General features: G+C 37.5%; 1 protein-coding gene across 4 annotated transcripts in view; it reads left to right on the forward strand.

Moving 5' to 3' along the window:
- TAFA3 (TAFA chemokine like family member 3) overlaps positions 1-14469 on the forward strand; it is a 112661-nt gene that overhangs the window by 73855 nt on the left and 24337 nt on the right. For all 4 annotated transcript variants that reach the window (XM_070745634.1, XM_070745635.1, XM_070745638.1 and 1 more), the window contains exon 4: positions 12382-12531. In XM_070745634.1, the coding sequence (XP_070601735.1) occupies positions 12382-12531 (150 nt within the window). The remainder of the gene's footprint in view (positions 1-12381; positions 12532-14469) is intronic.

Here is a 14469-nt window from a genome sequence, read left to right on the forward strand (position 1 = left end):
TCTGTGGGACCTAACTAGTCGCTGGGATTCGTGCAGCAGAAGGCGGTCCCGGAGATAATCTGGTCCGGTGCTATGAAGGGCTTTATAGGTCATCCTTTGGAAGATGAGGTGAATCCCTCTTTCAGGAATTAGGATTGAAAGCTTGGGTGCTATTTACTATGCTGTTTTAAATATCTTAATTTTGGGGTGATGTCAGTTACAATGATTGTGATCACTTTTTTTTAAATTAAACATTAGATGCCACCAAATTATTTTCTTTCCTATTATTTCTGCAAGCCCCTTTCATTAACAAGGCTTAAAACAGCCACATAGACAGAAATGAGTGTGAACTAAAATAATTATTTCAAACATAGACAGAATTTCTTACTCCTTTTTTCTCTTGAGGATCAGTTGATACTTACTACCCTAAGGCTTTCCTCCTTCAAAAAAAAAGAGTATGTGGCTGCTCCCAGCAACTCCTGAGGCAGTCATTTAAATCTGCGAACTACGTGCCTCAAACTTGAGCAAGTTGCTTATGGAACATAACTTATTATCCCACTTTATTTATTGACTGCCTGCTGATTTGAAATAATAAAGGAGATGGTCATTATATTCTTCATGTATGCTGAAAAGTTTAAAGAGGGACAGTATCCCCCCTTTTTAGATAGAATAAGGAAATCTTTGCCATTGTAGGAACTGTGGCAGCGTAGCACAAGGCAATGAGTAGATGGCAGGTTTTGTACTGTTGGTCAACTGGGGTGTGCAGCAGGTAGGGTGCTGTAGAGCTGTGTGTGTAGCAGGTAGAGTGCTATACTGCAGGCCACTGAAGCTGACTGTAAATCTATAGGTCAGCGGTTCAAATCTCATCACTGGCTCAAGGTTGACTCGGCTTTCCATCCTTCCGAGGTGGGTAAAATGAGGACCCGGATTGTGGGGACATTATTCTGGCTCTGTTAAAAAGTGCTATTGCTAACATGTTGTAATCCACCCTGAGTCTAAGGAGAAGGGTGGCATAAAAATCAAATAAATAAATAAATAAATACACTGAAGGAAGCATTAAAAGGATTATGGTATTAATTGCCTACAGCAGTGATGGCGAACCTTTTCATAACAAAGGAGGGGTGTAACCTGAGTGTAGATTAAAATGCTGAGAAGAATCCCAAAGCAGGCCCAAGGCTCTAGATTCCAGTTCTCTGTTGTACTTAGGAGTCACTTTGGTGCTAGATTTTTTTCCATCTCTTCCATTTTTATTTTTCTCTTTTGTTTAGCTTATGAGCTACTTCCATAGAAGGACAGATCTGCAAGTGTTTCACTGTTTTGCAGAGATGCAGCTGTATTAATAACAGCTGCAGTTAGTATGTGGATTCCTGAAGCTCTTTATGGCTCATTGAACACCCAAGATTGTTTTGCATGTCTTTCAGTATCTGCTGTTGCTTGAGCTCTTTCTGTTTCCTAGCCTGGTTGCCAGAGTTAATGAATAAATCAACTGTTCTAACCAAATCTATTAATAAAAGTTATGAGAAACTGGCAGGATCTGACAGAAACAAGCAGTACTTAGTAAATTTGAGGTCAAAGGTAAAAGGTGAGCCATTGTTTGTTAAATAGAGATTCACTAATCCATTCCTGATCTTTATATTTTCATCGTTATATCACATATCAACTTATCATTCTCAGTAATATATATTCACATATCAATCTAAGGATTACTGGTCAAGGATTTTTACCTCAGGGGACCCCAAACTTGGCAACTTGTTGACTTCAACTCACAGAATTCTCCAGCAAGCAAGTCTTAAAGTTGCCTAGTTTGAAGACTTCTGCTTTAGCCTAACAAACACATCCCCAAATTTATTCATTTCTTTAGATAGTTGCCGAAGGTCATTATGGATTATATTAATGTCAATTTATGTGAAGTGACAATTATAAACAAAGCAGTATTTAATATTTATATAAAATGCATATCTTACAACTCAGTAGGGTACTTCAATATTATTGTCCCATATCAGTTATATTGAGGCTGAAAAGAGTGTTTGAAATGCTGTAGTCTTAATGACATTTAAACTAAGGTTTTTCACAGTTCTGACAGAGAATAATGGGGTAATCATAAATCAAATAAACTTTCTATTGTGCTCAATCATAAAACTGTAAATTAGTCTTTAGGTTTTAAGAATTGCGGTGGGTGAAACAATAGCATCAGGTTTCCAGCGAACAACCCAAACTTGGTTTCAGGGTACAAGACAAAAAATGGTAGCAGATATTAGGTCCAGGATCATGGAATTCATGTAAGCAAGCATGAGCCATATGGCTTTAAAGAAATGCTTAACACTAAGATCTAAAAAGCCCCCACAATGTGTTGAATGCCTAAACTGAAGAAGTGGGAAAAGGCAATTATAGAGCTCAGATCAAAGAGCACCAAGTAGAAATACCAGAAAACATTCATTTTAGCAGTCTGGCTTGTATGTGTGTATCTTTCTGTCTTTGGGATCTTCCTGGGCTTCTCTCATGGAAGCCATTTCTGTCAACCAGTGATGGATGGGATGACTTGCTATTGTTGCAACTTGATCTTGGGAGGCGGGGAGTCAGCCAAGATCTACAGTGGTACCTCTACTTAAGAACTTAATTCATTCCGTGACCAGGTTCTTAAGTAGAAAAGTTTGTAAGTAGAAGCAATTTTTCCCATAGGAATCAATGTAAAAGCAAATAATGCGTGCAAACCCATTAGGAAAGAAATAAAATCTCGGAATTTGGGTGGGAGGAGGAGGAGGAAGAAAAGGAGGAGGACAGTCGCTGCTAAAGGAAACAGGTGAGGTGAGGGGAACAAAACAAAATCCAAAATGTGAAGGCTTAAAAAAAAGGAGGGACTCTGAGGCATCGAGGAGGAGCATGCACCTCCCATACACCCGGCCTGAGGCTGCCTCCCATACACTGCGCCAGAGAGAGAAACCCAGGTGGGCAAGAGGGGGGGGGACCTCCTGCTCCTTTAACCGAAAGGCAGCAGCTACTGCTGCTGCTACCTGCTTCCTCTTCCTTCCCACGCTGAAGGGTTCCCCTCTCCTCTCGCTTGCTCGCTTTGTAGCCAGTGCATTTCCTTCACTGTGGTGACTCCTCAGTTTGGCTGAAGCTGAGTTGATTCGGCCAGGGTGAAGTGCCCCCTTTTGCCTTTCTGCGCCAGAAGCTCCAGGAGGCAACCTCACGCCGGATGTGTGGGAGGCAGCGCGAGGGAGTCACCATAGTGAAGTGTTTTATTCCCTCTCCAAGCGCCGAGAGAAAGGAAAACACTCCGTTCGCTCTGCCTAGAGTGAAGGGAGTGTTTCTTTTCTCTGGGTGCTGGCAGAGGTTTATTCCCTCTCCAAGTGCCCAGAGAAAGGAAAAAGCTTCTCTCTGGACTGCCAAAGCCTCCTTAAGCGCCACCAAAAGGCTCCTCTGCCAGAATAGCCTGAGATGGCCGGGAGTAAAGGGGGAATGGCAGGAAACTGGCCGGGCCTTTGTGCCGCTCTCAAATTTCCTGGGAAATTATTCTGGGCTCGGGTTCTTAAGTCGAAAATGGTTCTTAAGAAGAAGCAAAGAATCTTGAACACCTGGTTCTTATCTAGAACAGTTCTAAATCTGATTAAACTTAAGTAGAGGCATTCTTAGGTAGAGGTACCACCGTATTTCGATATATTCCTTAGTTCTTTCTCCACTATTTATACTATTCTCCTATTCAATCTGGAACCAATTTTTGTCCTTCATCAATATTCAGGAGGGTTGGCTTCAGTCCCATGTATCGTAAATGCCTTAATAGTAGTAACAATCATGGTCACACACATACAAAGCTCTATAGAGATGCTTTAGACTTTACATTTACCATACTTTTGCTATCATCCTCTTCCTTTGCTTTCTGCTTTGCCTTTTTAAAAAACCTATGTGCACTATCCTGTACATAATGACACAAAAAGCCTGAGCAAGTACTTTTCTTAATTTAAAAAGGATGAATGACTAATTATAAGATTGAAGATTCCTGTGATAATTAAAGTAAATAGTCTGATTGAGAGATCACTAATATGCAAGAATGCCTTTAAACTTTTAAATGGTACCACTACTTATATCTATGCCATTTTCAATTTTTTTGTTATTTACAAGATTATGCTAAGTCATACATCAAAAGCAAAATATCTGCTCTATAGGCTTTGCAATAAATAATAATGGAATTTAATTGCGTCAGCTTCAGTGTATTTTGAGCAACTTTGGGTTCTTTGGGGGAAGGTGTTGTGGTACCAATACTTTTGGTTGCTTTCTTAAGTTTGCTTTGATATTTGCATGTATCAGTAGTCCATTTAATCTAATCAAACATCATGGAAAAGTTCTGAAGTCTCTGTAATTCTCTGGAGGAATTATTCACATTCATATGAATTTTCAGTTTTTTTATTGTGACTTTTGTGATTAAAATGATTAGTGATAGAAAAGATGAATTCTTTTGGGTGATCTCAAAAAACACCCCTACAAAACAATGAAAAATGGCAGGTAAGTACAGTGGTAGCTCTATTTACGAATTTAATTCATTCTGTGACCAGGTTTTTAAGTAGAAAGGTTTGTAATTTCCAATAGGAATCAATGTAAAAGCAAAGAATGTGTGCGATTGGGGAAACCACAGGGAGGGTGGAGGGCCTGTTTCCTCCCAGGAGATTCCTAGAGGGGCCCCACGGAGGCTTCTCCCTGCCTTTTCCAGCCCTGTTTCCTCCCAGGAGATTCCTACAGAGCCCCACGGAGGCTTCTCCCTGCCTTTCCAGTCCTGTTTCCTCCCAGGAGATTCCTAGGGAGGCCCCACGGAGGCTTCTCATTGCCTTTTTCGGTTACAGTTTTGGAGGCTTGGGTTTGTAAGTGGAAAATGGTTTTTGAGAAGAGGCAAAAAAAATCTTAAACGCCTGGCTTTTATCTAGAAAAGTTTGTAAGTAGAGGCATTCTTAGGTAGAGGTACCACTGTATACCATTAATACTTTTCTGGAAGGAAACCATTTGGCAACTGTCATATAAGGATTTTACTGTGTCAAACAATTGTAGATTATGTAGTAGTGCATGTATTTGCATACCTGAAAAAGATGCTGCTGCATTAGAGTAGTGCTATACTTCCAAATGCTCCAGCAAACATCATGTTTTCACAGTATGCACAACCAGCTTAACAGATCAACTTGTTTTAAAATTAGTGCAAAACCTAACAAGATGGATTTGAACATAAAAGAAATATTGGGGAGGAGGAAAAGGCTAAATGAACATTTCTTCTTTTTCATGTATAGTTCAAATATATTTTGTCGTAAATGTGAAAGTGATACTTTTTTTTGCTTATGATGAATGGGAATCTGGAGACCTTTGCTGTAAATGTCAGGCAATTTCAAATATTGCTTGCAATTTATTAGCATGGCATATTTCCTTTGTTTAATTGAGAATCTTCTGTTTCAGGCATTTCAAATTATTTAGTTGCATATTCCTAATGAGTACATTCTTAACAAACGAACAAGATTCAACATCCGCAGTGCTATCCCCATTTTCTCACCAAACCATAGAGTTATCTGTGAAAAATGGCTTGGGATATTTATAAGATTTGGATAGTTGAGCATAGTTTATAGAAAGTCTGAAACAGTGCCTGGTTTGTTAAAATAGTTTTTAAAACATTGTGATTTTTTTTGGCCAGGCTTATTTCCAACTAACATCATATTTCAAATTGACATTTTATTTTTTTATTAAATGAATTTGATCATTTGCCCATATAGTGTTTTAAACACTACATAACACAAGCAGAAACAGAATGAGACTTGGGATCTAAAATGTTGCATTTGTTTTAATTTTGCATTAATGTTCTGAAACCCATTAATTTTCCTGTCAATAGTTAGATACATGTTGAATAAATGTACCCCTGTAAGTGTACTATAGACTTGAGACTACAGATCACACACAAAGTATACATAGATGAGCTCACAGGAAAAGGCTGCAAAAATCACTTACCGAGGAACAGAATATATGTAAGATAACTTTCAAGGATGATAATTCTGGGGGGGGGAAAGCCAAAGTGACTCAAAAATAGAGGGGATTTTGAGAAAAGGCACAGAGCTTGTCAACCAGATTTGTTTATTATCTGAACAGTGGTCTCCAATATTCCAAAGGAATCTCTGAGGATTTTTCCAATGTCTACAGATGAACGAGATGGGGAAATTGGCACACTTATCTTCCTCTGTGATCAGCCACCGGGCAGCAGAAAATACAGAAAGAAAAGTGGTTGGAAGATTTGTGTAATCATTCCTGGTGAGAGGTTGAGCAATTGTCTGGTTATAGCTCTAATATCAAGCTACCAGGTGTATAAAATGAATTTTCTTTGTACCAATTCCTTCATTAACAGGTTTTCTCAAGGTTGCTGTTGTACCATATATTATATCTTTTAAGTATTCAAGAATGTCCTCAAGGAGTCAGCATAAACACACTAAGGTCTGAGTTTATCAAAAGACTTTCTAGGGAGGGAGGGAGGGAGGGGAGGGAAGGGAGCGAGAGATTAGGAAGGAAGGAAGGAAGGAAGGAAGGAAGGAAGGAAGGAAGGAAGGAAGGAAGGAAGGAAGGGTCTTGCCAGCTTTCCAGAAGAAATCTCAATGGGGAAGTTTGTAATCACTTCTACTCCTACTACCTTTTTTGCCACTCTTGGTTATTTAGTGAAACACTTCTCAAGTGAATTATATCAATAACCAGCTGAGAAAGTGAACATATTGGAGCAGATCAAAACTTACCTAGTCCGGCATTCTGTTTCCACAATGTAACACAATATATTCAATGGAAACGTACCACAAGTATGGTAGGTTATCCTCCACAATTTCAATTTCCCTGAAAATGTCCATCTTGGTAAATATTTCCTAAGTCTTATAATTGTGAATGTCATAGGATTTTGCAGTCTTTCGGAGTTTACTTGTCCAATGTAACTGCAGGAGTAGGGGTGGGGTATATATAAAAAATCAGGATGACAGGTATCATTTTGCAGAGACTTGGCCATTTTAAAATATTTGTGATGTGCATTAAATAGTAGGGTTTTTGTGCCCCTCATTTTGATTTAATTTTAAATTCCACTGGGGCATGTCTTTGCTGGTTGCCATGATGTAGTAGTCCAGTACATAGTGAGATGGAAGGCCATATATAAATTTGTTTAATAAACAAACAGACAAATCCAGGTGTTTCTCTCCAATTTGCCAAGATCCCATGTTATTAGATTTTACTAGCTTTTGGTTAATTATTAAAATTAGTGTGGGAATTTGGAACTCTTAACTTTGGAGAATTTGGAATAACCTGGGATAGCCTCCAATTTAATTGTGCTCTATGTTTAGTAACTCCCTCAATTTAACTAAAAAATCCTATAATTTAGCTTTGTTGAATTATCTGTTTGATGGATGGATGGATAAATGGATCGATATACTGTATTTGGTTTTGCTCATAGGCCACAACATAGAGAACCAGACCATAAACTAACCAACAAACATAAAATACAAAATAGAAGTTTGCGTAACATAAACCTCCAGTTAGGAAGGTTGCAAATGGCAATAACATGGCTCTAGAATGACAGAATTTTCTTGTGACTCTGGGCACTGTACAAATTAAATCTTAATGAGAAAAATGCTGGAATTATGTATAAAAACCTTGGAGTCAAATACAAGATGTAGTAAACAATTGAGAAGAGGCAGATAAATCAAAAATATGTCAAAAATGTTATAAGGTATTCAAGGTTATTTATCAATTATTGATAAAATTTTAGTATGAAACTTTTGAAAACAGACATTTAACTGCATATTTATTGTTCTAAAAAGCCCACTTCTTGATCACATCATTATTTATATTTGCTCAGACTTAAAATATACTTGACCTTAAAAAAAGAATGAGTTATGTTGTCATAGTGTAGCAGAAACACAGATGTTTGATGCCAATAAGGGAGCAGAGACCACAAGAAAATTGAGATTGCCAGGTTTATTTGGTGCATGCATCAGGTTCAGAAGATATAAAAGCAATGTCTGAACAGTTGTAAATCTGTCCCTTGGGGTTTTTTATACATATTCAAAAAGCGGAGAATAAAATATCCAATCAAACATCAAAGGGGCAAGGTTATATGATGTAAAAAATACAGAGATGAGAATTACAGATCGAAAGTACCTGTGGGCGGCACAAAGAAGAACTTGTGGTTAATCAGTGATTATATTCGTATGAAGTTATTGCTAGCTGACATCCTATCTTACACCATCAAAGCTTTACTCTCTTCCTAAGCACATTTCGTGGTTACGCGTTCAAGCAGGAGCTTCACCCTACCCGGGCACAGAGGAAGTACAGGTGTGAAAACGGAAAGGCTTAGCCCTGTTGTCGGCACTTAGAAAATGTCAAGTTTATAGAAGATATATGCAGGACAAAGGTCATATATCAAAAGAGCATAATCCTGGCAAGAAATGCAGTACAAAATGAAAATACAGATATCAAGGCATAGCCCAGCTTCCTCAATAGAATACTATGTACACAAGCTATGCGCACAAGCTATGGTTATGATTTGAAATATATAAAAAGCCAATTGCAGGAAACACTGTTTTCTATGCTGAATTTCAAGGGAAGCCACAGCAGTGTTTGTAGATATGTTAACAAACTGGCTTGAGATGGATGGCACTTAAAGCTCTATTTTTTGTTAATGCTAGCTGTGAAATAATAATTATTCCCTCATAGCACATTTTTTTTGAAATTGCTAATATTTCCAGTGATCAATGCTAAGAGATCATTTTTTTTAGCTTACATATTTTGAGAATATACTTTAGTGAGAGTTTATGAGTTTTAAGTAAAACTGAAATAAGCTAGAATTTCAGTTTATATTCTCAAGGCAATATCTGAAATCTAATTCATGGAAAATATTTCTAGTCTTACACTTTATTAAAAAGCATTTAAGTCTGCTGCAGTGTCCCGACTTTCATATACTGAGCAATAGCTAGGTACCTATTATGTACAAATAATAACTTTAGGAATTGACATGTTTCTTTTTGTAAAATATGTTCTGTTAAATTCCTTTGCAGCATTTATAATCAATCAAATCCAAGAGATGGTTACTTATTCAGATTATAAATCCAGAATATTCTTATTGACTTCTATATCTACTTCAGATAAACTCTGTGTTCTTTTTGCATATTGAAAACGTTCATTAAAATTGAATTACTAAAGAATTTAAAGGCTGCGGGAGAGAGAAGCAGTGTGTCAAATTTATAGTCAGGAATATTATTACCAAACATTTTCAGGATAGATAATTGTGTGATTATTAAGGGCAGAAATGAAAGTGATGGTTCATTAGTAGAAAACGTCCATGAAATATCAATAAATATACATAAATGGAAGTGGTAATAATGCAGAAATATACATAGGCTCAGAGCCAAGGACTTTTCTTACTATCTGGGACAAATAATTTTAATTCTGCCTCTTTCTCTTTCGGAGACTGATCTTCATAATCTTTTCTTAGAAAAAAAACTTTTATAAAATCAAGATTTGCTTCCTGATATATATGCATATAATAGTAGTAAAATTGCTGATGCTGAATATTGAGCCACTAGTTCAGGAAGTCTTCCTGGACTTGGGTCCCTTTCACATGCATGGGAAGGACATTGAAGGACATTGAAGAAAGGACATTGAAGAAAATTATTTTAAAACCTCTGGCTTTGTTCATTACCTTATTTACAAATTTAAAGATATTGAGGAAAATATCAAGGGGGCTGTTAATGTAGTTCTTTTAAAAAATGAGATCATTCCATGGAAATCAATCGTTTAATTATTTATGTCATTGTGAATGTTTCTACAATTAGAATCAGGTCTGCAACCTTATGAAGATCCCAGCAAAACACTCCTTTAAAGTGCCTCTGTAAAGTGCCATATATCCCTGTTTTGGGCCAACTAAGTGGCCAATAGGATGTAGTGGCTCAGTGGCTAAGAGACTGAGCTTGTCGATCAGAAGGTCGACAGTTCAGCGGTTCAAATCCCTTGCTCTGCACAATGGAGTGAGTGCCCGTCATTTGTCCTAGCTTCTACCAAGAAGTTTGAAATCGGGTAAAAAAGGCAAGTAGAAAAATAGGGACCGCTTTGGTGGGAAGGGAACAGCGCTCAGTGAATCTTTGGCATTTAGTCATGCCAGCCACATAACCACGGAGATGTCTTCGTACAGTTTTAGCTCTTTGGCATAGAAACAAAGATGACTTACTTGAAAAATATTTAGATTTGTATTTGTATCAATATCTGTTTATATGTTGTGTTTGTGTTTTTTTAATGTACAAATTTCAATAAAAAATTTAAAAACAAAACAAAACAGATGAGCACAGTCCCTAAAGCCGGAAACAACTAGCATGTATGTGTGGGGGAACCTTTAGGTTTAAGTGGCCATTATGTGTAATTTCTTGTGACATGCAATTAAAGTTAAGCAAATTTTCTTATATTACATTAATAGCAAAAAGGAAAAGAGTCATCAAATGATTGACACTTAACAAATACGAAGTATTTTTACTAGAATTCTCAAAAAGTCTTGAGTTTTATTTTACTGATAATCATATATAAATTAAATGAAAGAAAGAAGAAACAATCAATTAATGCGATAAATACGCACAATATATCAGCTTACTCAAACCTAGTTACAGAAGGGAAATGGAATGCAGTATTATAAAATATAGCTTTATTAGTTTCAGAGCAGTTTGTTACTTGCTGGAATAACAGAAAAAGATATAAAAGGCTTAGACTCTTGGATTAAATTGTGTCTCATCTATAAATCTTTTAGATTATGGTTTCTAGGCAAGGCAAATACACTTCCACATAAAATCCTGGATCCTAAGTTGGTAATCATGTTCAAAAATGATAAATTTTAGACACTAGAATAGCAGGAGGAAAAAGCAATGACAGGAAAGGGAAATCTACAAGATTATTAAATTCAAATTGATCTAAAAATCAGCTTCAGTTGACCTCAATTTGATGTCCATTATTTCCACTGTCATGACATGTAATTTTTCTTTGGATTTGGATTAGTTCTGGATCAATGAAGTTTTGAAAAGCAGTGAACCTATAAGTAAATCTGATTCAGCCTTTCCTATCATGAAATTTTCTGTAGATTGTTTGGGAATAGCAATTCTGACAGTTGCAGTTTCAACACATCTGAAAGGAAACAGGATTTGGGGAAAGCTGATGCAAATTCCCCATTTTACTCTATCACTTTTGCCAGAGTTTATGACAAGGACATGCCACCAATGCAGGCGGAGTTTCCTACCTATCGCTGCTACCGTTGCAATGCGTGTGCAGCTCTGGGTGACCAGCGGGCAAATGCATATCAGTGAGATTTTGCTTCTGTGCATATGCAGGAAGCAAAATCTCGCAATAGGATGCACGTGTAAGATTAGATTAGATATATTAGATTTGTATGCTGCCCCTCTCTATGAGACTTCAGCAATGTTTTGCTTCCATGCATGTGCAGAAGTAAAATATTATTATTATTATTATTGTTGTTGTTGTTATTATTATTATTTTTATTTATTTTTTTATTATTATTATTAGTTAGACTTGTATGCCACCCTCCTCCAAAGACTCGGGGCGGCTCACAGAATATAGTACAAAAAACAATATGTATACAAATCCAATTAGTTAAAACTGTAAACTAAGATCCCATTTCATTAAAACGCAGTCAATTAACCCAGTCACCTCCACACATAACATTTAATGGTCAGAGAAGAAGGGGACATGATCTAGCTGTCCCATGCCTGGCGACATAGGTGAGTCTTAAGGCTCTTGCGAAAGGCGAGGAGGGTGGGGGCAGTGCGAATCTCTGGAGGGAGCTGATTCCGGAGGGCCAGGGCTGCTACAGAGAAGGCTCTTCCCCTAGTTCCTGCTAGACAACATTGGTTGATGGGATCTGGAGAAGGCCAACTCGGCCACTGGGACCCGCCTGCAGGTCACCTGGAGCTGCTCACACATTGCCATTTTACAGAGTACAGTAGTCCATAATTTTTCAGTTTGGAGTGTTTTGATGATGAACCTTTTCATGAAATCAACAAAAGCTAATGACTTTATAATGGGTATATCATTGGCTTTGCCCATTAACAAAGTTACTTGAACCTGTTGTTTTATATACCGTGGGTGTTTTGCAGTCATTTGACCCTTAGCTGAGCAGTCACAATTTGTGAAGGGTACCCTTTGATTTTTTTTTCCAGATTCATATATTCTTGCTGATATTTGGCTGCTGAAAAATTGCATTTTTTTCCTCAGCTCTTATTAAATGCATTTAACAATTTTTTAAAAATTTGCTAAGCATTTTGATCTACTTGTTTCTTAATTTATTTTATTCTGTATGTATTATATGTCTTTCTACTCCTTAAACATCGGTGTACCATATGCTTTCCTTCCTTGCAGTGCACATAGAACCTGGTACTTGTGAAGTCATTGCTGCCCACAGATGCTGTAATAAGAATAAGATTGAAGAGCGTTCCCAAACAGTGAAATGTTCCTGCTTTCCAGGTCAGGTGGCTGGGACAACACATGCTGCTCCTTCATGTGTAGATGGTAAGTATATAACCGTCTGCAGTGTGAATGCTCGGACAAAGATATAGCAAGGTCAAAAGATGGATTCATAGCTCTAGAGCAGGAGTGTCAAACTGTTTCATTGAGGGCCACATCAGGGTTTTGTTTGACTTTGGGGGGACCGGGGTGGGTGTGGCCAGGGTAGGTGTGGCTGGCTCGATGTCAGGGGGCACCTGTCTTTTAGGAAAAACGGGCTCCTGAACTCCATTTTGGCTGTGATGGCCTCCTGTATTCCTCTGCCAGTGAAAACAGAGGGGGGGGGGGGACTCATGCAGCACTCCCAAGCTTTGTTTTCACTGGCAAAGGTGCTGCGGGCCGATACTTCACTGTTTCCAGGGTGGCCCCGCGGGCCAGTTCTAAGGAGCCTATGGGCCACATCCGGCCTCTGGGCTTTTGAGTTTGATCCCCCTGTTCTGGCGCCTGTGAGTCTGGATAGTTGTGCTTGCTAGGAAATTTACAGTATATCAAATATGATCCTATAAGTTTAACAAGATCAGCTATTCCAGCTATGTTATTTGGTATTCTGTCTTCTGTAAGTAACAGCGCTGTACGTGTTTTTTATTTGAAGGCAGAAGTATGCTTTACAGCACACGGGAGCAGACTAAACTTTCTGTCAAATATATTTTAAACCAAATGTAATACCAAGAAATGACTTTGCTTCTTTAAAGTGTTATAGGCATGAGTGCCTCTGTATGATCACAGCATTTGCCTTGCTTTCGGATTTAAAGCATTTCATAGCTTTCACCAGTTAATTCTTATTAGAAGTATACATTATTATTAACAGCTAATAAAAACGTATATTGAAAAACTAACTAAATGGTAACTTTGAATTCAAATATATATTTAGTTGTGCTCAAAGTGGTAATGAGTCTCTGATAATCATTAAAAGCAATTAATAGCAACCATGATTAGCCAATTTAAACAATTTTCTATGGCAAGGAGGCTGATGTTTCTACATCCCAGTCCTGCTTTTGAATTTGTACAGCATCACAGTATCTGTCTGGGTAAGTCAAGATTTCGAAAGCACCATATGCTTATTCAATATCATTGGTTTATTCCTGGAATCTCCAAGTAGGATTAAGAAAGCCTTGCAAGCATTTCTTCAGTGTGGAGCAGTCTTGCAGCTAGTAAGGTGGACTGCTACTTTTGTATCATACAGATTATCATATTATTATTTGTATCATATCAGATTAATACAGATTTTATGGAGCTGATTCACCAAACATTTCTGAAGATCAGCAGACTGGAGAGGCAAAAGTAAGCTAGATGGGGTAATAGTTTGACTCTTCTCCAAATGGAGGCTAGGGTAACTTAGTTAAGACTGACTGTTCTTCAATTACTATTTTTGGAATACAAAAAGTGGGTTGTCAAGTACTCCAAAGTCTGCTGCTTTTTACTGCACAGTTTGATTCATGTCTTTAAGCTTTTCTGCTTTCTAGACTATTTTTTTTACTTTATAATGAAAATGATAATACTATTGCACATTCAACCAGTAACAAAGTTTGAAAATGGATTAGTAAAACTTGAGAAAATAGGCATGCTGTGCCCATAAAATAGACATCTAGTATTATGATTCCCAAACTCATTCATCCTCAACAGTTTTGTAATAGGAACAGGATCTGGCAGAATAGGATTGGTCCTGTGGCTTCAATTCTCAGTTGAGATGTGACCTAAGATTCCATGCGCTGTCCACACTTGGGAAAATTCCTGAAGTTTCTTAACAGGTTCCATTTGTTTTCTTTCTTTTGCAATGGCAACCAACCTTCATTCAAGTATGCATTTTCAATCTTTTTTGGAGAAATTTCACAGATTAATTCTGCTATAACCAATGAACTGGTTATAATCTGCAATCTTTCAAGCCGATTGTAAAGCCCTTCTAGGGTAATCTGTTATATTTATTACTTAGATCAGTGATTTTCA

The sequence above is a fragment of the Erythrolamprus reginae genome, chromosome 3 (assembly GCF_031021105.1).
Source record: "Erythrolamprus reginae isolate rEryReg1 chromosome 3, rEryReg1.hap1, whole genome shotgun sequence".
Lineage (NCBI taxonomy): Eukaryota > Metazoa > Chordata > Lepidosauria > Squamata > Dipsadidae > Erythrolamprus > Erythrolamprus reginae.